This window comes from Anoplopoma fimbria, chromosome 22 (genome assembly GCF_027596085.1).
Source record: "Anoplopoma fimbria isolate UVic2021 breed Golden Eagle Sablefish chromosome 22, Afim_UVic_2022, whole genome shotgun sequence".
Lineage (NCBI taxonomy): Eukaryota > Metazoa > Chordata > Actinopteri > Perciformes > Anoplopomatidae > Anoplopoma > Anoplopoma fimbria.
This window is the reverse complement of record NC_072470.1, coordinates 1,608,003-1,631,803: the sequence shown is the minus strand read 5'-3', so window position 1 is coordinate 1,631,803 and position 23,801 is coordinate 1,608,003. Positions and strand designations below refer to the sequence as shown.

Here is a 23,801-nt window from a genome sequence, read left to right as displayed (position 1 = left end):
TGAGCTGTGCTGTTAGTTTGTGGAAGTGGCAGTTTGCAAACCTTTCTTTTTCATTACGCCAAATGTATCTCAAGATGACTCATGAGAAATCAAAAAAAAAAAGAAGCAAGTTAAGGACAGAAAAGGATACTTAAACTAGAAAATACATAGTTTTTAAGAAGTAGGTGGATATGGAGATCACTGTTCATGCATCATTACACCAACATACAGATTTGATGTGAGGTGATGCATCAAACATGCATAACATATAAATATTATTGTACATGTTACACATTAAACAAATAGAACATATTCTTAAATGTCAACGACATTGACTCGTCTCCGGTTCTGGTTTATCTAAAAGGTTTCTTCCACACCAAACTGGGAAACACATTTCTTTATTGGCAACATGCTTCATCCGCATACTTTTTGCAACAATGAGGCGGCTAATGTAACCGTGAAGCTCATTCAGCAAAAGAAAAGGGATTTTTTTATTTTAATATGAATTGTGGATTACTGTAAAAAAAAACCTACAAGAAAATTTTGTTGGAATCCCCTTTATTCTTGACCTGATTACATGGAAATTTGAGCCCTAGAGTTTGAGTTTCTGTTGGTGCATTAAGTCCAACTTTATGAATGTTTCATGATCCAAGGGAGGCATTATTAGTCAGCATGACTTTGTTTTATCCTTCTTGGAGTTCCAGGTGGGTGGAGTTTACCAAGATTCAGATAAAAGTTGGGAGCCGAAGAGATTATTATGAAGCAAATTATAGAATACTTTCCAGTGAGTAATATCTTTTGTAGGTCATTATTTTATACGTGGTGTCAAACTCCACCCACCTAGGCCAAAAGAGGTCAAAATAAACATTAAAATTCCGTCTGACTCAGTGCTCATACAGAAGGATAACATCTGTTTTACTCATTTACATTAAAAGAATGTGACCTGACAATTTACAAAAGGGCAGATAGTTCAAGAAATGTGATAATTAGCTATCAGTTTAAAAGTAAAATGTCTGCGCAGTGTGCACATTTTCTAGAAATATATATATAGAGAAAACAAATCTAAATGCATGTAATAAAATGTTATAACAGATCACTGCCTGTTATTTTAGGGGCTTTTTTAAGCTATTATTGGATTGTATGTCTGTTCCTGGTGCCTGAGGACTTATCTTGTCCAACCAGGGGGTGGCGCTGTCCCTTTAATGTTGAGAACAAAGACTGCCATCTGCAGAGGACACTAGTGTGAATATGTGCAGTACCCAATCAACCCACACGGTGTCACCATAGGACAAGACATTAAATATGCATTTGATATCTGTGCTGCTCAGTGGTGGTTTATACTGAATCACTTTATTTAATTATAATATAATAAGGTCTGACAAAAAATGTATATTAACACAACATAAGGATTTTTATATAATAATAATATATATTTATATAGTTAAACACTTGCATTTCAACAACATTTTATTCAAAGGAAAGGTTTTTAGTTAATTATTGAACATTTAGGTCATTTAATTTATTTATTTTTAACTATACTAGCCCATAAATATTAGTGTATTTCTGGTAATATTTCTGCATTTTCTACCCACAATAATATTATTTTAGTGCTTAATTGGATCTATCATATACTTTGCTGTGATGTTTCCTCTCTAAACTCTAATATAGGATTGCTTTGGATCTATAATGTCTTTTTATTTATTGTAATAAAGAGGGAAAATATACTTTAAAACATTATAAAAGTATGTAATTGCTATAAAATGGCCATTAAATGTGGAATCTGATGATAAATGACCAAATACAGTCCAAACAGGAAGTGAGACTGTTTGATGATTTTATTCAAAAGAAAGGTTTATAGTAATAGCCTGAACAATTATTGAACATTTAGGTAATTTAATTTATTTATTTTTAACTATACTAGCCCATAAATATTAGTGTATTTCTGGTAATATTTATGCATTTTTATTTATTGTAATTTCTTTGCATTTTATCATATACCCACAATAATATTATTTTAGTGCTGTTTTATTTTATTGGATCAATTATTGAACATTTCATTTAATTGATTTATTTTTTTCTGCCCATAAATATAGTGTATTTCTCTACCCACATATAATATTATTGCTAATTGGTCATATCTTTTCTTTATAATGTAATGTCTTTGTATTTATTGTAATAAAGAGGGAAAATATACTTTAAAACATTATTGAACATTTAGGTCATTTAATTGATTTATTTTTATTTATTTTTTAACTATAAAATAAATATTAGTGTATTTCTGGTAATATTTATGCATTTTTATTTATTCTAATAAAGAGGGAAAATATACTTTAAAACATTATAAAAGTATGTAATTGCTATAAAATGGCCATTAAATGTGTATTTCTGGTAATATTTCTGCATTTTCTACCCACAATAATATTATTTTAGTGCTTAATTGGATCTGTCATATACTTTTCTGTAATATAGGATTGCTTTGGTTCTATAATGTATTTTGTATTTAGCCCATAATAAAGAGGGAAAATGTACTTTAAAACATTATTGAACATTTATTTATTTAATTAACTATACTAGCCCATAAATATTAGTGTATTTCTGGTAATATTTATGCATTTTTATTTATTCTAATAAAGAGGGAAAATATACTTTAAAACATTATTGAACATTTAGGTCATTTAATTGATTTATTTTTATTTTTATTTTATTTATTTATTTATTTTTTAGCCCATAAATATTAGTGTATTTCTGGTAATATTTATGCATTTTTATTTATTCTAATAAAGAGGGAAAATGTACTTTAAAACATTATAAAAGTATGTAATTGCTATAAAATGGCCATTAAATGTGGAATCTGATGATGAATGACCAAATACAGTCCAAACAGGAAGTGAACTGTTTGATGATTTTATTCAAAAGAAAGGTTTATAATAATAGCCTGAACAATTATTGAACATTTAGGTAATTTTATTTATTTATTTTTAACTATACTAGCCCATAAATATTAGAATATTTATGCATTTTCATTTATTCTAATAAAGAGGGAAAATATACTTTTTAAAACATTATAAAAGCATGTATTTTTATTTATTCTAATAATTGCTATAAAATGGCCATTAAATGTGGAATCTGATGATGAATGACCAAACACAGTCCAAACAGGAAGTGAGGCTATCTGATGATTGACAGCCCTATCGACCAATCAGGTGACGATGAGCTTTATCGTCATCCAATCAGCACCGCCGCAGCCTGAAAGGTAGGTTGTCCTCCACACAGGAGCGTCTGCGTCGTCGAGTCACCGTGAAACCCGCAGCTCTTCCGTGCAGACATCCACATCTTCCTCTCCTCGGGGTTGAAATGCTACATTTTCGGTGCACGGTGGTGCTCAAGGAGCTGCTTCACACCGCATGCTTCTGCACCGCAAGGCTGCAGGGGAGGGGTGCTGCGGGGCTGCAGGGGGGCTGCTGCGGGGAGAGGGAGGGCTGCAGCCCCGCAACACCTCACCTGCACCAGGGGCCTCTGCTCCAAGGGGGACGGCCACAATGAAGCATCCAAGGACTCCTCCACAGAGAAGTGAGTCACCACACCTCCTCCTGCAGCTGGGAGCATTATGCAAAATCTAATAATGTATTATGCAAAATCTAATAATGCATTATGCCATATCTAATAATGCATTATGCCATATCTAATAATGCATTGTGCAATATCTAATAATGAATTATGCCATATCTAATAATGCATTGTGCAATATCTAATAATGTATTATGCAAAATCTAATAATGCATTATGCAAAATCTAATAATGCATTGTGCAATATCTAATAATGAATTATGCAAAATCTAATAATGCATTATGCATCTAATAAATATCTAATAATGCATTATTATCTAATGCAATATCTAATAATGCATTGTGCAATATCTAATAATGCATTATGCCATATCTAATAATGCATTATGCAAAATCTAATAATGAATTATGCAAAATCTAATAATGAATTATGCAAAATCTAATAATGCATTGTGCAAAATCTAATAATGTATTATGCAAAATCTAATAATGCATTATGCAAAATCTAATAATGAATTATGCAATATCTAATAATGCATTGTGCAATATCTAATAATGCATTGTGCAATATCTAATAATAATGCAATATCTAATAATGAATTATGCAAAATCTAATAATGAATTATGCAATATCTAATAATGCATTGTGCAATATCTAATAATGCATTGTGAAATATCTAATAATGCATTGTGCAATATCTAATAATGTATTATGCAATATCTAATAATGCATTATGCAATATCTAATAATGCATTGTGCAATATCTAATAATGCATTGTGCAATATCTAATAATGAATTATGCAAAATCTAATAATGAATTATGCAATATCTAATAATGAATTATGCAAAATCTAATAATGCATTGTGCAATATCTAATAATGCATTGTGCAATATCTAATAATGCAATATCTAATAATGCATTATGCAATATCTAATAATGAATTATGCAATATCTAATAATATTATGCAATATCTAATAATATCTAATTATGCAAAATCTAATAATGCATTATGCAATATCTAATAATGCATTATGCAAAATCTAATAATGCATTGTGCAATATCTAATAATGCATTGTGCAATATCTAATAATGAATTATGCAATATCTAATAATGCATTGTGCAATATCTAATAATGCATTGTGCAATATCTAATAATGCATTGTGCAATATCTAATAATGCATTATGCAAAATCTAATAATGCATTATGCAATATCTAATAATGAATTATGCTAATACATATCTAATAATGCATTATGCAATATCTAATAATGCATTATGCAAAATCTAATAATGAATTATGCAATATCTAATAATGCATTATGCAATATCTAATAATGCATTATGCAAAATCTAATAATGTATTATGCAAAATCTAATAATGCATTGTGCAATATCTAATAATGCATTATGCAAAATCTAATAATGCATTATGCAATATCTAATAATGCAATATCTAATAATGTATTATGCAATATCTAATAATGCATTGTGCAATATCTAATAATGAATTATGCAATATCTAATAATGCATTGTGCAATATCTAATAATGAATTATGCAAAATAATAATAATGCATTAATGCAAATATCTAATAATGCATTATGCAATATCTAATAATGCATTGTGCAATATCTAATAATGCATTATGCAATATCTAATAATGCATTATGCAAAATCTAATAATATGCAATATCTAATAATGCATTGTGCAATTATTGTGCAATATCTAATAATGCATTATGCAATATCTAATAATGCATTTGCAATATCTAATAATCTAATAATGCATTGTGCATTAAATATCTAATAATGAATAATATGCAAAATCTAATAATGCATTGTGCAAAATCTAATAATGAATTATGCAATATCTAATAATGCATTATGCCATATCTAATAATGCATTATGCAATATCTAATAATGCATCTAATAATGCAAAATCTAATAATGCATTGTGCAATATCTAATAATGAATTATGCAATATCTAATAATGCATTATGCAAAATCTAATAATGCATTGTGCAATATCTAATAATGCATTTTTGTGTGTTGCATGCATTATTAGTGTTGCATGCATAATTCTATGTTAAATGGTGGGTTTTGCATGCAAACTGACTGGGCTCTTTCATTTAAAACAATGTGGATTGCATGTTAGAGTAGGGCATCTTTTCTGCTTTTCAATTCAGTTTATTTTGTAGAGCCCAGAATCACAAATTACAAATTTGCCTCAGAGGGCTTTACAATCTGTACACATGAGACATCCTCTGTCCTTACACCCTCACATCCTCTGTCCTTAGACCCTCACATCCTCTGTCCTTACACCCTCACATCCTCTGTCCTTACACCCTCACATCCTCTGTCCTTACACCCTCACATCCTCTGTCCTTACACCCTCACATCCTCTGTCCTTACACCCTCACATCCTCTGTCCTTACACCCTCACATCCTCTGTCCTTACATCCTCTGTCCTTACACCCTCACATCCTCTGTCCTTACACCCTCACATCCTCTGTCCTTACACCCTCACATCCTCTGTCCTTACACCCTCACATCCTCTGTCCTTAGACCCTCACATCCTCTGTCCTTAGACCCTCACATTCCAGGAAAAACTGTCCTTAAAAACCCCTTTAACAGGGAGAAAAAAGGAACATCCTCTGGGAGAATGCAATACATCCTCTGATAAGATAAGATAAGATAAGATAAGATAAGATAATCCTTTATTAGTCCCTCACATCCTTACAGTCAGCATAGAGTTAAAGTGCACACAAGAGACATAGTAAAGAAGACAAGATAATCCTCTGTAAAAATGAAAATTAAAAATAAAATAAAAAACCTCTATAAATAAGCAATAAAAACAGTAGAAAAACACAATAACTGAAATATAATATTTACAGACAGAAAAAAACAACTATATTAACCATTATTGCACAGTGTTTTTATTGTCATGTGGTCTGCTGGGAGCAGAGCTGGTTGTAGATGTCATGTGTACAGAATGAGCAGCATAACAGAGATACAACACATTCAATGTATATGACATAAATGATTCATATAATAAGACTACTTATAATAACAGCAGCAATTATTACAGTAGAATTATAATTATGAAAATAGGGATAGTAATGTGATTAATAATAATAATGGAAGTAGCAGTGGGTGTCAGTCGGCTCACAGCAGGAGGCACGACTACGGTCCAGGTACCACAACGATTCATGGAAACCTGCAAAGCGAGAAAGCAAAAAGGGCTTCAGGGTGGAAGTAAAGCTAAAATGCTTAATGGTACAGGTAATAGTAATAGTAATGTGACTAGTAATAATAATAATGGTGGTAGCAGTCGGTGTCAGCAGGGCCGTAGCAGGATGCACGACCACGGTCCAGGTACAGCCACGATTTATAGAAGCCTGCGAAGCGAGAAAGCACAAAGACTCCAGGGTGTTGCATGCACAAGTTCTATGTTAAATGGTTGATATTCACAATGCAGATTGGTAAGTGTTTGCATGCAAACTGACTGGGCTCTTCCATTCAAAACAATGTGGATTGCATGTTAGAGTAGGGCATCTTTTCTGCAGGAAATGGAAGCCGGTGGTGTGCAGCCAGACAGACAGATGTGGTGACTCACTCAGCCACCAGCTCCTTCAAAATGGCAACATATCTGCAGCACACAACATATGTGTCTCAATTAAATGTAATGCACCATGCAGACGCACCAGGCTGCAACTCAATGTCTGATGAAGGTCACTCACTGGAACTAGGAAGGCAGCTAAACGGTGATCGTTATCGTGGATTATGCATTAATGGTTATTTATGAGGGTTCATAGTATCACACATGTAACACATGCTGTGTGTCAGGTCCGCTGGTATTCTGCCAACAGACCTGGATGAATTGGAGAGCAGTCTACTGACAGAGGAGTATTTGCAGTGTGTGAGCAGATAAAGCTGTAATGGAGTGACGGAGGTGATCGTTCAACAGGAGGAATGAGTGAAGTGAGGATGAGAGTCCTCGTGGTGATGGTTAAAAGTGTTTAATGACAGAAAACGCTGTGCCATCACTCACACGGGATGGTGAAGCCTCCCACTTCAAACCCACTGACATCCATTAAGACAATCATCCACTTTGATAGATTCATTTGGGTTGTGGGAATGTTTGCACAGAACGTTGCCTTTTTAACAGCAAAGTGCTGCGTCTGCAACAAGCAAATATGTTTTTTATGAATGATTGGGACCAAAACAAGCAGTCGTATATGAAAATTGGAAAACAAACTGCTAACTTGATCCTGTCTCTGTACCATAAATTGACAAATTAGGATGTTTAAGCTCTTTTATAGCATAAGGAGCTGTTGTTTTTTTATTTCATAATCAATTTATGCAGATTATTTAATTGTTTTTTCATAAAATAGCCCAAGAAGGCATCTTCAGCTTTCTTCTTTTATTCGACCAATAGAGCAAAACTAGTAAATATCCAGTTTGATACCGTATAAGTAGGGATGTTATTGTCTCCCAGATGTGTCACTCCCCCCCCAAATGCCTCATTGCCTCACAGACAATTAGCTTTATCTGTCGGCCATGTTTATCTCCTCACTTTGCTCAGCTGACTGGTTGTCAGCAAAGTCTTGTTTTTCCCCGGAGGCTTAATTTCAGTTTCAGTGACGCTCCGGCTCGCTCTGTTAAATGTCCACGTCACAGATTAGTGTTGGAGGAACCGTCAGCAGGCAGAGTTCAGATTTGGTGAGTCAGCAGAAGAGAAAGCTGAATGTTTTTGAGGAACTATTGGTGAATGATTATCAGTCATTAAAAGTCATCTGATCATTTTTATTAGTGATCAAGGTCAGAGGAATATTGAACATTTAGACCCTGCTCAGACACAGAAGCAGATTGTGACATTTTATAGACGAAACTGCGAATAAACAGATTAACCGTCCCGGCCTCGGTTCCAGACGTGAAGCTCAACTCGGGTAGTTTGAGGTCCCCGGGGCCCGACAGCCTCCACCCTGGACTCCAGTCTGGTTACCAGCGTCCTGAGGCGGTGCTCCGGTTAATAAGGGCTTGAGATGTTTGGAATGGAGGAGAGCTTTTCCCTCCCACGTCATTTTTCCACGGTTTTTGCACCAAAGCCTGGATGCTGGCGTGCTGCCCGGCGGTTGTCGGATGAGTCACTGGGCACAGATTGATTTGTGCAGCGCCGCCTCTCCAACGCTCCATCTTTAATGTCGGCCTCCTCCCTCCTCCCTCCTCCCTCCTCACTCCTCACTCCTCACTCCTCACCCATTCGTCATGACATCTGGGAGGCAGTGAACGCAGCACTGTGGATCGGGTCGAATAAACCCAGCCGACCTCGCAGACAATATGAGTTTATCTTAAGTGTGTCAGTTAAATGAATTAATCCATAGTGGAGGGGAGAGTTTTAAAAGGAGCTGGTTATATAAATAAATCTTTATTTATTGACATTATTAACACTCTGACAATCTTCATTTCACTTCTCTGGAGTGAAATTTAATATGCTAAATTCTTTGAGTGGAATTTCTAATACTAAACTACTGTATCTCCTTAAATCTAAGGCTGCAAATATTTATATAATCAGACAATTATTTTCTCTATTAATCATCTTTTAAAACAACTTCCTGGAGTCCAAAACCTTAAGAGTTTTTATTCACAATGATTTCAGTGAAACAATCAAAACTATTGATCTGTTGGTGGATACATGAGACGCATGCAGGAATAGACATGTTGATTTATTGATTCACAGCCCTGCAGCTCTACACAGTGAAAATTAGGCCTGATTATTCTGGATTTATAAATTAAACGCATATAAATAAATTACATTTTTCATGTATTAGAGACAGGAGTTCTGAAAACAAACACACATTTACTTCATGACACTGTTCCCTTTGACGGAGAACAATTGACCCACCAACATCTCCATCTCTGTTTGTTTGCAGATTATCACAGTTCAGCTTTTTGGAGCGTTAAATTCACCTTGTGTGTGTTGAATCACAGCTGACGTTTAAAAAACATACAGAGAGGGAAGCTCGGCGCTAATGAGAGCAGGAAGAACCAGATGTTCCAGAGGTGGGGATGCTCCTCACAGGCCTCGTTAACTCAACAATAATGTTACTTCAGAACAGGCTTTAGTAATCAACTAAACTGTCTTTGTTAGTCCTTCCACTGCTCCAACAACCAAATAAACCCTTTATTCATCACGTTGGATGTGAAATATGTCGGCTAGACAGAAGTCTCTCTCCTCCTCACTGGTTTTCTTATTTCTAATTTGTTCAGACAGATTTGGAGGACTGCTGAGGTGAAAAAACTGAAAGTTCACTCGCATATTTTACTGGTTTCCAAATTGGGGGGACAGGAAATGGATAATTTGCAAAGGATTATGGGTGTTTTTGCAGCAATGAGGATGTATATACAATCCTTGAAAACCTCAGAACAAAGAAATTCGTTGCATCCTTTAAATTCAGCCGTCTAATGATGTGATGTTTTTATGACATTCATAACTCCAATGTTTTCATTCATTAACTACTTTTTCTTGTTACTTTGACAGCAGGTACGCATTATGCCAGTATTCATACTCATAATAATCTGATTATTTGTGTTCCATTTTGTTTCTCACATTGATGCTTATTGTTTAATGTGCTGATGCTGTAAATGTCACTGTCACTGTTTCTAATCAGTATATTCCCTCTGCACACTCTCTCCCTCTTGTTGATCTACTTGCTTTGCATTTGTAAGTATGTTTCTATTTTTATTTTACTTCTCCTGTTTTTTCTTTAAATGTTTTCCAGTAGAAGTAGAGGTTTTCTGCAGAAAGCCAATAACCGCTCCCACCTTGACATGACCTCACTTCCTCCCAGCGGCTGCGCTTGAATCCCCCCTCTACCTCTACCTCTACCTCACCTCCATCCCTCCCTCGTCTCCCCCGTAAACACACTCTCTGATGTGTATTCCTTCCTCACCAGCAGACATCATCCTCCATTAATGAGGTCAGACCACGGCGACAAGCAATACAAACGTTTCAGGTTCCTAAAGGTCGAAACAACAACAATGCTTATCTGGAGTTCATGAGAATTATTTTTAACTCTGTAATAATAATTCTGCGTCCACACTCGAGTTGGAAAGTCAGGAATTTAAGGAAGCTGACTCAAAACACGCCCCGTTGTATTGTTTAGCATTTGGTGACACTAAATCAATTGATTTTTAATTTTTTAGCTGTAAAACAGGAACTCTTCTTGGCTGTAAATCTAATTTTCCCACTGAGGATTTCTGACTTTCTGACTCTGATCATCTGAATGGTCCCAGTGTTTCCTCTGTATCGTCCTGCAGCAGCGTGTTGGTGTTTTACTGACTCTCAGCACAAACTACAGTCTCACATCTCCAGCCGTTAATCTGAACTCCAGACATGATGACCTTTGACCCTAAAAGCTTATTGTTGACTGATAGACGGCTGGTTCAAAGATGACATTTACGTCTAAAGCAGAGAAATGGTTTAGGATTCCATGAATGTTCCTCTTTGACTACCTTTATGAAAACCCCAGGATGCATCACTTCATTAACTGCTGCTGAATACATCCAGAGGAAACCCTGAAAGACTTAAAGCACAAACTGGTAGATTTCTGCTCTCATGTTCTCAAAAGGTCCAAACTGAGCTTTAGCAGCGAGGAGCCACCGGCCGACTAAAGCTTTACCCTCAGACATCCTCTCCTAGCGCACAGGCCGGTGTCCCATGATGCATTGCAGGACAGAGCACCCAGAGCTTTGTGCAAATCCAATTTGTGTTGGTATGAATCATAGCAGAGCGCCTGCTGTGAGCCTCCTGACCGACACTAACCTTCCTCCCAGAGACGACTTGGTGTGGAAGCGCCGCTGAGAACACCAGCCAGGGAATCATAATAATAATAATAATAATAATAATACCAGCTGATAAAATGACCAGATGTTTAAAAGCATGTAGTTCAGGAGACCGTACTGGTTGTTTCTCTCTGGTCATGGCAGCAACGTGCCAAGAGCGTTAAAGCCCGGTCAGCACAATTCCCAGACTGAGCTTCTATTGGGCTGATTTGCTCCCACACTGTAACCCTCACACTCTCGTGTTGGACGGAGAAGCTTGTAAGGAAGCATCTTCATCAAACATTTTTGTTTTCTGGTCTTTATGTGCGACCTTTGTCCCCACGACCCAAACAAAAGCAGAAAGGAATAAATGCAAAGATCAAGATGATCAATTCTTTTTGAGCTCCTCCCTGGCTGGTATTCTAGCTAAATACACATTAACAGTTTGCATTACAGTGGCCTTAAGGCAGCAGATTAACCTGTGGAACACGTCTTTTCCACAGGTTATAAAACTGACCTAAGGTCAGTGTAAGTCGTGTTCTCCAGTTATTACTCACTGCTTCTCCTTGCAGTCCAAAAGCTTCTTTCTCCTCCCTCTGCTGCAGCTCCCCTCCACGTCTCCACTCCAGGAGATGTTTTCTCACTTCTCTGCGTTGTGTTTTTCTCTCTCTCTCCTGCAGGAGAAGGAAGGCGGGCATCCTGCCCAGCCTGGAGGACCTGCTCTTCTACACCATCGCAGAGGGCCAGGAGAAAATCCCTGCTCACAAATTCACCACAGTGAGTCCTCAAAAAGAGGCCTATGAGTAGACTCATGAGTTGCAGAAGATTTAACACCATTTAACGTTGTTCTCTCTGCTTGAACACTGAGCAGCATGGCTCCTCTTGTTCACGGTGTGTAGATTCATTGATTTGTTGTCAGACTGTGTTAATCCTGATGTCCCCCCCCCCTCTGTGCAGGCTCTTAAAGCCACGGGGCTTCGTACCGGAGACCCCCGTCTGAAAGAATGTATGGAGATGCTGAAGCAGACCGTGAAGACGACCTCTGACGGAGCGCTGGACCGACACCTCTTCAAAAAGTACGTTTATTTATCCTTCTTTATATTTCTTTTGCAATACTCATTCAAAATGGAAAGGCTTTACAAAAATTGCAGATTTTTGCAAAGGTATAAAAGCTCATTATTAACATATTCAGTCTATTATAGAAACTATTTGTAAGTGCTGTCTTAAAGTAACGTCCTGCGTGCTGCTCCACCTTTATAATCGGCATGAATCTTTCATCAGATCACGAGAATATGTGATGCTGGTCAGACTCCTCTGCACTCCCCTTCTGCAGAACAGGGTCAACACCGCATGTCATTAATTATTCATCACTCCTCAGTTTGCACGTCAGCGACATTTTGTGGAGGTTTTCATCCAGCTGGATTCAATCAAGAGCACGACGACGGAGAAAACACTGGAATAACTGTCAAATGTAACCAACACGTTTGGAATGATGCAAGATCTTTGTGTTTTTGTAAAGGATGCATGAATTATCTAAACATCTGGTAATGATATTATTTTAAGATGGATCCTATTTGTTATATAGTTGTGGTTGCAAGTGATGACCTTTCACTGACCTTCATCACAGGTCAAATCAATTATGTTGTGGCTGTGTGCTACAATAATCAGCTGCCGTGACTCTCCTCTTCATGTCTGTATTTAAAGCTCGTGTTTCACACATTGAAGTGTACGTTTTAATACTGAGACAAGCAGCTCCAGTACTCAGAGAACAAAAGAAGGATGTGTGTGATAACATACCACCACTGCTGCTGTTCTCCCCTCCAGAGGAAACTGGCTGACAGCTTGGTGAGAGTTGAGCATATGAGGGCTCAGCAGGGATCTGAATCAGACCCCGGCGCCGGCGCTGCTGCTGGCTGGCGTCCATCACATCCGGCTTATTTATAGAGCTCGGCCTCGCTCAGGGATCACGTGAGCGGGCGGTGGAGTGTAGCGTGTGTTTTCTCTGCAGGGATCCCACGCTACAGGGATTAGACGAGGTTTGATGCAGTGAGATAGCTGAGCCACAAATCTTCCTCTAGCAGAGAGGAGCAGCCTCTGTTACACCGCCTTATAATGAGTGTTTACTGTCGGAGGTGTCGGAGGATCAGGACAATGCTTGGGAGAAGGGAGAAGGCCTGTAATGTACAAATATGTGAATGTTTTTCTAGTTTATTCTCCTCCTATGCCGTAGGGAAACCAGGGAAATAGTTTAAACCAAACCGTTTGGTGCAGAGATGTGTTCACGTTTAAAGTCACCGGGAGATTTTACCGTTGAAACAAAGGCACTGAAGCAGAATGCAAACCGTTTTCCAACAGACAACACTTCTAATTACATGATATGAGTCCCAGAGCAGATGTCTCACTGTGGCAGCCGGTGTGTGAAGAACTGGACCAGTTCAGCTCCAGTAGCAAGATTTATGAAACCAGGGTGATGATTGTTTGGAGAAATAACCATCTGTTACACAAACACAGACACAGACACTTCCACTCAGTAAAGACGGCTCCCCTGAGCTCACCGTTGTCTCCGCTCTCAGGTGTGTCCAGAGCAACATCGTTCTGCTCACCCAGGCCTTCAGGAAGAAGTTTGTCATCCCAGACTTCCAGTCCTTCTGCGCCCACATGGACGAGCTCTACGTCAACGCCAAGAACATGTCTGGAGGGCAGGTGGGTGAGGACACACGCACACTGTCAGTGGTTGGAGGTGTTGGTGTAAACCTGACTGTATATGTGTGTGATGTAGGTGGCCGACTACATTCCCCAACTGGCCCGCTTCAGCCCAGACCTGTGGGCCGTCTCACTGTGCACCGTGGATGGACAGAGGTACACTTATGATTCTTATTCTCTCTATGTCATGAACAAAACACATTTTAGAAGTTTCTTACAATCTAAAAGTCAGAAGTGTAAATGAAACATCGTAGAGATATCATTAAACCACCTTTCCCTTTAAGATTAGACTTTTAGATCTGAACTTTTGTGAACTAAAAAGGATAATCTGTAATGGCATATTCATTGCGTCTCCCTCTCAGGCACACGGTCGGCGACACAAAGGTTCCTTTCTGTCTGCAGTCGTGTGTGAAGCCGCTGAAATACGCCATCGCCGTTCACGACCACGGCACCGAGTACGTTCACCGCTTCATCGGAAAGGAGCCCAGCGGTCTGAGGTTCAACAAGCTCTTCCTCAACGAGGAAGGTGAGGAAGCAACCAGTCCATAACCAGATCACACACACACACTCTTGTTGTGCGTCGTGACTCAGCCAGCTGTGGTTGACTTTCTCTCCTTACTCACCGTGAGAGGATCCGTCTCCAGGCCTGGTTGCCATGCAACTGTAGTAAAGTGTTGTTGAGAGGTTGCATTCCGGCAGCAGAATAAAACAGAGGGGTCAGTGTGTAGCAGAGACTTAAATACCTGGAAACAAGACACACTGCTGGCACGTGTCTCTGTGAAAACCAGTCAGAGCAGAAGCAATGAGACTCTGAAAACGTTTAACAGAAGACATCCAGTTTCCTAAAGTCTGAAATGTTCTGAGGAGAGGGAAATGCAAGCATTAAGTATTTATTCTATAGATTTATTTTACATGATTGTATTTAAATATTCAGAATAGTGTTAATCAAAGGTAAAATAATCTTCTGATCAGTGGGTTTCTGTGTGAAAGCGTTGAACTGTAGGACTCGTTGGTTCTTCCTGTCAGCAGACGTCAGCGTCTGTGAAAACATGTGTTTTTGAATGGAAACTGGTGAGAAAGGTTCCATGCTTCCTCTCTTTGTTGTTATCTAACAGAGCAGATTATATTCCAGTTGAGTATTTTTAGATGTTTTTTGGTTTTTTTCAAGCATTGTCCTGTTTTGTTGCATCAGAAGATTTAAACCCAGAGGGGAGTGTCGCTGCACAATGTTATATTGTGCAGTTAACTACCTCGGTATGTTGATGTTCACTCTTTCAGAAATGTTCCTGAATGTCTTTTTATAAATATGTTATCTCTAAGCTGATATGTATTACAATTCCTCCACTTTCACATATCAGTTAAAGGCCAAAACCATCTTTAACATTCATGTTCAGACTTGTCTTTGCTGATAAGAAGCTTTGTTGTGTCTCCTGCAGATAAACCACACAACCCCATGGTCAATGCCGGCGCTATCGTCTGTACCTCCCTCATTAAGGTCAGATATATTTACACATTTTTATTTCTCTGTCAGGATTTCAGAATTTTCCAACTGCAGCTATAAAAGTCGTGTCCGAAGGGAAATATAATGAAATAGAATTATAAGTGTTTCCTCCAGATTACTGTGGACGGGGAGATTAAGGTTCTAATCACGCTGAAAGGGGATTTGGTTGGAAGTGGTCAGATATTCTGCACACACACACACACACACACACACACACACACACACACACACACACACACACACACACACACACACACACACACACACACACACAGTTTACAGAGTGGGACCAGCTCAGATGTAATCAGAGAAACTGCTCTTCTACCTGTTTCATTAAATATCCTCAGACACACAACAGCACCTCCTGCTGATTTAAATGAAAACATTAAAACTCAGTGAGTCTGACGAGCAGTTTAATGATTATTATTCTAGTTTATAATAGTCTCTTCTTTAGATTCTTTGAGTCCATTGATGAGAATAACGATCCCGGTTCTGTGCATGCGTCTCCTCCTCCTCCTCCTCCTCTCTGAATATAGACTTTAAATACACTCTCATGTGTAATGTACCTGTTCAAGGCTCGTTGTGTGGTTTTATGTGTTGTTGCATATCTTACAGCATTAGGATCTTTGGGAAATTATGACCACTGCAACAGGTCAATGACGTTGGTAATTTTTCCTTTTTAATCATGTTTTCCCTCTTTGGTCTGGATTTGTGACAAGCTTTTAGCCTTCACATGGCTGTTTATGAATGTTTAAATGTGGCTTTATACTTTTCACCTGCATTCTCCAACACTGTTTATACGTCTCGATTATAAACAGTTCAAACACTGGTTTTATATCATGCTCATACGTTTTCTGTAGAAGAGGACTTCTTTGTTTAATTGTTATGTTTGTATTCATATCTTTAGATTGATTTACTCAGCACAGATACATTTAAAGGGCACAGTAGTTATTAAAACCAAAATGTGAACTCAAACTGCGAGCTACCTGACAAACAAGTCTGTTTACATAATTCCCGTAGCAGAACTGTAGTTTGTTGTATCAAACATATATTTTATCATTTTATCTTTGATTTTGCATACATTTGATTGGAGTAAAGAAATAATATAGACAGGGGAAACATCTGTGCACGTGTCTTGTATGCAGATGTTAGCATTTGTCTCAGTAAAGTCTCACACAGCAGCTAGCATGGCTACGTTAAATATTACTTATGTTAATAGATACCCAATGAAATTCGATAATGTCAGAGTAGAAACCTAATTATTGATTGAAGAGGTGATCCAGTGATTTATTATTAAAATGAATTGTCAAAATTGAAGCAACAAAAGTCAAACTATTCTGACTTTTAGTCTTTAATGGCTCAACAAAAGAGCTGGATCCTACGTTTCCCACAATGCAACATTTGGCACCTCCTGTGCCTCGTTGATCAAGGGTCTCGCGGTTTAACTTCACCTTAAATGAACTAACTCTCCGCTCCGTAGAATCAACACACCTGTCCTCTGAAAGCATTCTGACGCAGTCACTGTACCGCCATGAAACATTCTTTTCAGTTTGGGTTAACTGTTTTACTTCACCTCCTCCATCTACAGCTAGTCCTCCACCTCTAATCTTAATTCATCATGGTCATGATGGTTTGACTGGTCCCATTACTGATGAGCTCAACCTTAATGTAAAAACAGCAGTGATGTAAACTTCTACTGGTTTCCTGTCGTAGTTTAACGTGGCTCATACATGATAGTGCTGGTGTGACACGGGTAAATGTTAGTGTGAAGTATTTTAGATGTATTTTAGATGGTAGAATAACGTTTTAATACTGTGATCGTGTTTGTGTTTCAGCAAGGGGCGAGCAACGCTGAGAAGTTTGATTATGTGAGTATTTATTAATGTGTTTGTTTGTTCTAAACATAAAAGAACTGGAGCTTCAAATGTACAAAACTGTTCCTATAAATGAAAGATTGTTTTGTTTATGGATTAATGGACAGGGAGGCCTTCCAAAATATAACATTTGAGATATTAAATGATTTAACGATTAAAGGATAAGAAATAAGACTTTAACGTGAAACAATGATGAAGTCTGTCTGACTGTCACTCTGCTGATCTGAAGGTCATGAACTTCATGAACAAACTGGCAGGAAACGAGTACGTCGGCTTCAGCAACGCCACGTGAGTAAAACCCAAAACACTGCTGGATGTTTCATTGATCATCAAACACACTCATTATTTGACCAAATGAATAAAGAGGTCTGTGAGGTGTGACCGAGGAGAGGAAACCGCCGAGTCACAAACTGCTGAGTCATGCTGCGTCAACACCTAACCCTCCTCTCTCTCTGTGTCCCAGTTTCCAATCGGAGCGAGAGTCTGGAGACAGAAACTTTGCCATCGGCTACTACCTGAAGGAGAAGAAGGTGAGGTCAAAGGTCACCTACAGCCTCAGCCCTCATTTCATGTTCTGTGTTCAAATTAAAATTGTAGCTGCAAGATTCTCTGTATCTTCTCCATTATTATCTGATTTTGTTCTTTAAGGCGATGATGTTTTTCTTTATTCCAGAGTGATCAGGTGTGTTAGTCGTCATGTTGACAGTTTACATGTTGACGTTGTTGTTGTTGTTCCAGTGTTTTCCAGAGGGGACAGACATGACCTCCATCCTGGACTTCTACTTCCAGGTACATGGAGCTAAAGAACTCACCCTGGATTCTTATTTTTGCGTTGATATTATATCTTTATTAATCTAAAACCTTTGATCCTCCCCGTCAGCTGTGCTCCATCGAGGTGACCTGTGAGAGCGCCAGCGTCATGGCGGCGACTCTGGCCAACGGCGGCTTCTGTCCAATCACAGGAGAGCGCGTTCTGAGCCCCGAGTCGGTGCGAGACACTCTGAGTCTGATGCATTCCTGCGGCATGTACGACTTCTCCGGACAGTTCGCCTTCCACGTCAGTATCGCTCCCATCACACATTCACTCTGCTCCTCATGAATAGAAAGTATTCCATCAGCTCACCACATCCTCCTCCTCCTCCTCCTCCTCCTCCTCCTCTTTCAGGTCGGTCTGCCGGCTAAATCCGGTGTTGCCGGTGGGATCCTGCTGGTTGTTCCAAACGTGATGGGCATCATGTGTTGGTCTCCTCCTCTGGACAAGCTGGGAAACAGCGTCAGAGGAATCCAGTTCTGCACGGTAACCTCCGCTCTCACCTTCCTCTAGTTCTGTTTTTATTTTAAGCATTTTGTATCTTCAAAAGTGAGCTGAAGATACTCTGCTTATCATAAAAGATTAGTGTGTTCCTTTATTTTAGACCTGGAATCTTGTGGATTGTTTCTTTCCGTCAAATCGTTTCAGCTGTATTAAATCACACATAAACTAAGTTCCTCTCCTATTTGACCTCCTGATGAAATGTATTTTATTTTGTTGTTGGGGCAGGAAGTAGAATGTGGCTGAATAAGTTGTTTTATTTAGCCTGGACAGATGTTATGTGATGAGTTTGTTCAGATGATTATCTCTGCAATCATGACCTAAAACATTTGTTTATCTGCGTCATTGACCCCCAGAAGGTCAAATGATCCCAACGAGCTCAGACTTCACGTTTGGTAACTTCATCCATGTGTGTTTGGTTTTAGGACCTGGTCTCCCTCTGTAACTTCCACAACTACGACAACCTGAGACACTTTGCTAAGAAGCTGGATCCTCGCAGGGAGGGAGGAGACCAGAGGGTGAGTCCCGAAACACATCACCCCCCTCCTCTTCTTCTGCTGCTCCTACACTTCTTCTTCTCTCCAGCTCAGAGGCCTCCATGCTGCATTAGCTTGTGTGTAGCATTTTAATCCACAGCTCCATCCGGTGGACAATTACTGTAAAGTCATCTGGCTGGAAAATGCAGGAAGGAAACAAACAAACAATATCTTCTGATTCTTCTGTTTCCTGTTTTCTTGTTGCTCCGCTTCAGTGATGCTCTCGTTGTGTTTCAGGTGAAGTCGGTGATCAACCTGCTGTTTGCTGCGTACACCGGAGACGTCTCAGCCCTGAGGAGGTAAACCTGCTCTCCTCTGTAACAAAGGTTCCCATTCAACATCAGAGACAGTTTCCTGAGTCTGTGTTTGTCCGTCCAGGTTTGCGTTGTCCTCCATGGACATGGAGCAGAGGGACTACGACTCCAGGACGGCGCTGCATGTGGCGGCTGCTGAAGGTAAAACTATGAGGAGATCTTTAACAATGTGTTGATCATTCTGATCAGTGTGTTTGTGCAGCTGACACTCGTGTATTTGTGTGTGTGTGTGTGTGTGTGTGTGTGTGTGTGTTTCAGGACATGCTGAGGTGGTTCGCTTCCTGCTGGAGGCCTGCAAAGTCAACCCAGTTCCCAAAGACAGGTAAGTACTTTATTAAACATTCATAGACTTCAATGTTTCATGTAAACAATCAAAAAGCTACTCGATCATTTATTTTATAAAAATTTTTAGTTGCAAAAAAATTTTTCTGATGTCCTGTGATTTGAACCCAGTTCATTCCAGTCACAATAAAATAAAGAAGGTTTATATTAGTGTGATTTTCAGCAGCCAGTGCCGACGGCGTCATCACGCTCAAACATTTTCACACCGTCCCAACCAGAGTGTTTATGACCTCCACCATCTCTCTGCTCCGCCTCCGTGTTTCCTGCAGGTGGGGGAACACGCCGATGGAGGAGGCGGTCCACTTCGGCCACCACGACGTGGTGACCATCCTCCGTGATTACCACACCAAGTACAGCCCTCAGGAACCCACCGACGACAAGCAGACCGCAGAGAAGAACCTGGACGGTCTGCTCTGATGGAGAGAAGAACCTGGACGGTCTGCTATGATGGAGAGAAGAACCTGGACGGTCTGCTATGATGGAGAGAAGAACCTGGACCGTCTGCTCTGATGGAGAGAAGAACCTGGACCGTCTGCTCTGATGGAGAGAAGAACCTGGACGGTCTGCTCTGATGGAGAGAAGAACCTGGACCGTCTGCTCTGATGGAGAGAACCGGACGGTTGTGAGTTCTGAGAAAACGTCTTAAATCTGATCAGAGATTTTATTTTATTTAATAACACACGTAGAGAACAGTTCAAACATTAAGACAACCCAAACAAACTGTACAGTGAAGAAATCCTTTAGAAACACTTAACATTCCCTCACACACACAGGGCAGCCACACACCCCTCCAGAATAAAAGCTCCTCCTCATGCTACTAGATGTTGTATTAATGTACGTACTGTTAGTGGGGAAAATACTGTTATTTCATTTCTCCTTCTGTATTTTATCAGCTTTGTAACTTTGTAGGAAGTGACCAGTCGCCACGTTGAATGCTGGGTAAATTCAGCTGCGGCTGGTGATTCGACAGACTCCGGTATTTACTTTTTAACTTTTTGTTTTTATTCTGAAAAGCTGAAAACAAGAAGCAGCAGGGCGTTTTGTTCCCTGGTTAAAAAAACCTTCATTCATCATCACAACGTGGTGGAATGTATTTTCCCCCAAAACACTCTGATGTCTCTGTATGTGTGATATTTATTTATCTGTTTAAGATAAAGTGTACATTCATGTAGTGAGTGTGTGTGTGTGTGTGTGTGTGTGTGTGTGTGTGTGTGTGTGTGTGTGTGTGTGTGTGTTCCTGAGACGAGTGTAAATGAGTGTAAATACGTGTAAGCTGTGTAAAGTCGTGGTTCCGTAGTTGAACATCTGGTTTCAGCTTTGATCTGGAGGTGCTTGAGGTGGATTTCACTGAAACTCTGGAAATTTATATTTAAACTGTTAAATATTCCGCCTTTAGAGGTCGACATGAGTTCAAAGCTTTTTGTTTTGCTATCTAATAGCTGTTATTTTTGTTTTCTGGGTCACCTTATTTGAATTATTTGATTATTATTTGTCTAACATAATAAGGAAATAATGTAAGCGAGTCAGCCAAAGTTCAGGTTGTTTGTTTGAAGAGTTTCTAGATATTAAATATGACACTGCCAGCGCTGAATTACTGTAACTTTGTTTTATATTTTTTAATCTTCCACTCAACAATAGAACAAATATTTGGTTTCCTCAATATGTGAGAAATGGTGGTGAGGAATGTTTCTGTTTGATGAAATGATGCAGCCATTATTATAATATATTAATATATTAAGATGTTACATTACTGTAATGAGAGACAAAAGTCAAAGCACTACAGCTGCTGGATTGGTCCAAAGTTAATACAAAAGTGGATTAAATCAAATGTGTAATCTCTCTCTGGGGCTCTTAGTTGACTATTTATTTAACCTTTTTGAAACATTTTACCACAAAATGTTATTTTCTCGTGAGGATTTAACTCCTGACCCATGATGAAGTCTTTAAACGCACCTTTTTAACCGCAATTGACACCAAATAACAAATAGTTTCCTTTGTTGAGTGAACAGGTTCCTTTCATTTCATGCTGTAAACACTCCACTGGTGTTTAAAGGTATTTTAAATATGTTTTTCAAAATCAAGGCTTTTAGTGCAGAAATGTGTTGACTGTGTGATGTATCACATGCATGATGATGGTTTGTATTCAAACATTGTTCCTGCAGAGGACTCAGGAAGGCCAGTCTGTTCCTACAACAGATCTGAAACACAAACGCTAAACTGAAGGAGCTTCATAAAGCAGACCGATTGTTTTTTAAAAATCTATTGTGTGCAGAAGAATCTGTCATACTTGAACGGTTGTGCAGATGTTTAGTTTTTCCAGAGGTTTTGTGTGTTTGTAGCGTGTTGGGAGTTTGGATGTTGTTTCTGTAAAGACAAAGTGAACCGGTCGACCAACATGTCAGCGATATTAACAATCCACAGTCCCAGTCTAGTGCATCTTAATTCCTCCGGTCGGGATCAGCTCATTCAGTTTGATTGGAATTGTTTTTAAAAAGTAAAAAAGAAGCACAAAACTACCTTTAAAAACTGCAATATTCCGAGAAGCAATTAGCAATACGGATGTAATGATTGTAGGATTTGATTATCGGTTTGGATTTGAGCTGATCTCGACCTGCAGGCTGCCGTAGATGTGAGGCCGTCTCTGTTTGCAGCGACTGAAGTATTCTGAATGTAACGTGTTTGCTGGTGTCGTTCTCTTTCTTCTTCATGTATATTTATGCTGCTGGGTGTCGCAGACAGTTCAGATATTTATTCACAGATCAAACATTTAATAAAAGTTATAAAAATCAAATGGATGTCTGTATTTTTTAACAAATCGTTGAGCTTTTACTTTCAATTGGTTACTCTTTGGTTTGGCTGGATATCACTCCAGAGAGATGTCATACATATATATACATATACATATATATGTATATATATATATATATATATATGTACATATCTCTATTTCGGGTACATAGAGATTTTCTTATGCTTGTGGGATTGAGAGGAAATAATGCAGTTTATTCAACAAATATTCAAAGTGTATTCTTAATTAAAGCACACATTACTCCCCAGTTTTCTACCTTATTTAGGACCCAGAATGTTCCACATTACGACAAAGGAAATGTTTCTGTTATGAGTTCTTGTCTTGTCCTCTGTATTCATATCAACCTAAGAATCTCTTTTAAGTGTATGCAATGAGGTTTTAACAAATTATTTCACAAATCCACGTTTATTATTTTCTATCATCTGTAAATAGATGCATTTCTTTGTGTTGAACACTAGGAGGCGCACCTCAGGAATGATGGTGGTGCGTGGGTGACGTATTTTTGTAGGCCAGGTATTTTAGCCTATTTTAATAATAGTAGATTGTGTGGAATGTTTTTTTAATTATATTTCATTTCATTATTTGTTATCTTGTAGCCATATTAATAGACTGACAGCCAGTTAAGATCTCCATTTAATTATCATGAGTTATTTTATGACTTAAAGGGCCTTCAGTGTAATTAAATGTAAGAAACTATTAACTCCTTTTCATCATCCAGGCACATGGTATGCCATAAAAAAGTGTCAAACAATTACAAATATAGTGTCTGTATGTAATGTCATATAAAGTCATAGTATAGTATATCATGTCTTTTTTCATAAAAAAGCCATAAAATAGTATGTAATAAAATGATAGTAAGTCTTAAAGAAGTTGGACTCCTGCCAGATGTATTTTAATAACTCATTGAACATCCTGCACATTTCAATACGTTTGTATTTCAGCTTATGTCAGTCCGGATGTCCAGAAAAAGACAAAACATGCATTCATTAATCTGAGCGATTCTTCTTCCGGGTTTTGTTTGGCTGAAGAT

The 23,801-nt window shown here is 38.5% G+C and overlaps 1 protein-coding gene across 1 annotated transcript; it reads left to right on the top strand.

The window, feature by feature from the left end:
• Positions 1 to 3,188: 3,188 nt before the first annotated feature.
• LOC129112002 (glutaminase kidney isoform, mitochondrial-like) lies at positions 3,189 to 22,717 on the top strand. Its single transcript, XM_054624175.1, has 19 exons — positions 3,189 to 3,232; positions 3,367 to 3,549; positions 12,061 to 12,157; positions 12,338 to 12,456; positions 13,954 to 14,083; positions 14,160 to 14,239; positions 14,446 to 14,609; positions 15,520 to 15,578; positions 17,420 to 17,452; positions 17,688 to 17,746; positions 17,922 to 17,988; positions 18,197 to 18,247; positions 18,339 to 18,515; positions 18,624 to 18,755; positions 19,196 to 19,288; positions 19,544 to 19,605; positions 19,685 to 19,761; positions 19,879 to 19,942; positions 20,232 to 22,717. Exons 1-19 carry the CDS (start codon positions 3,189 to 3,191, stop codon positions 20,377 to 20,379), a joined length of 1,839 nt encoding a protein of 612 aa, XP_054480150.1. The 3' UTR covers positions 20,380 to 22,717.
• The last annotated feature ends 1,084 nt before the right edge of the window (positions 22,718 to 23,801 follow it).

Excerpts from the sequence above, each read along its gene's own strand:
- LOC129112002 (XM_054624175.1), top strand. The coding sequence starts at position 3,189 with ATGAGCTTTATCGTCATCCAATCAGCACCGCCGCAGCCTGAAAG. Across the intron at positions 18,248-18,338 it reads TCCTGGACTTCTACTTCCAG|CTGTGCTCCATCGAGGTGAC; the intron begins GTACATGGAGCT and ends CCTCCCCGTCAG. Across the intron at positions 19,762-19,878 it reads GCATGTGGCGGCTGCTGAAG|GACATGCTGAGGTGGTTCGC; the intron begins GTAAAACTATGA and ends TGTGTGTTTCAG.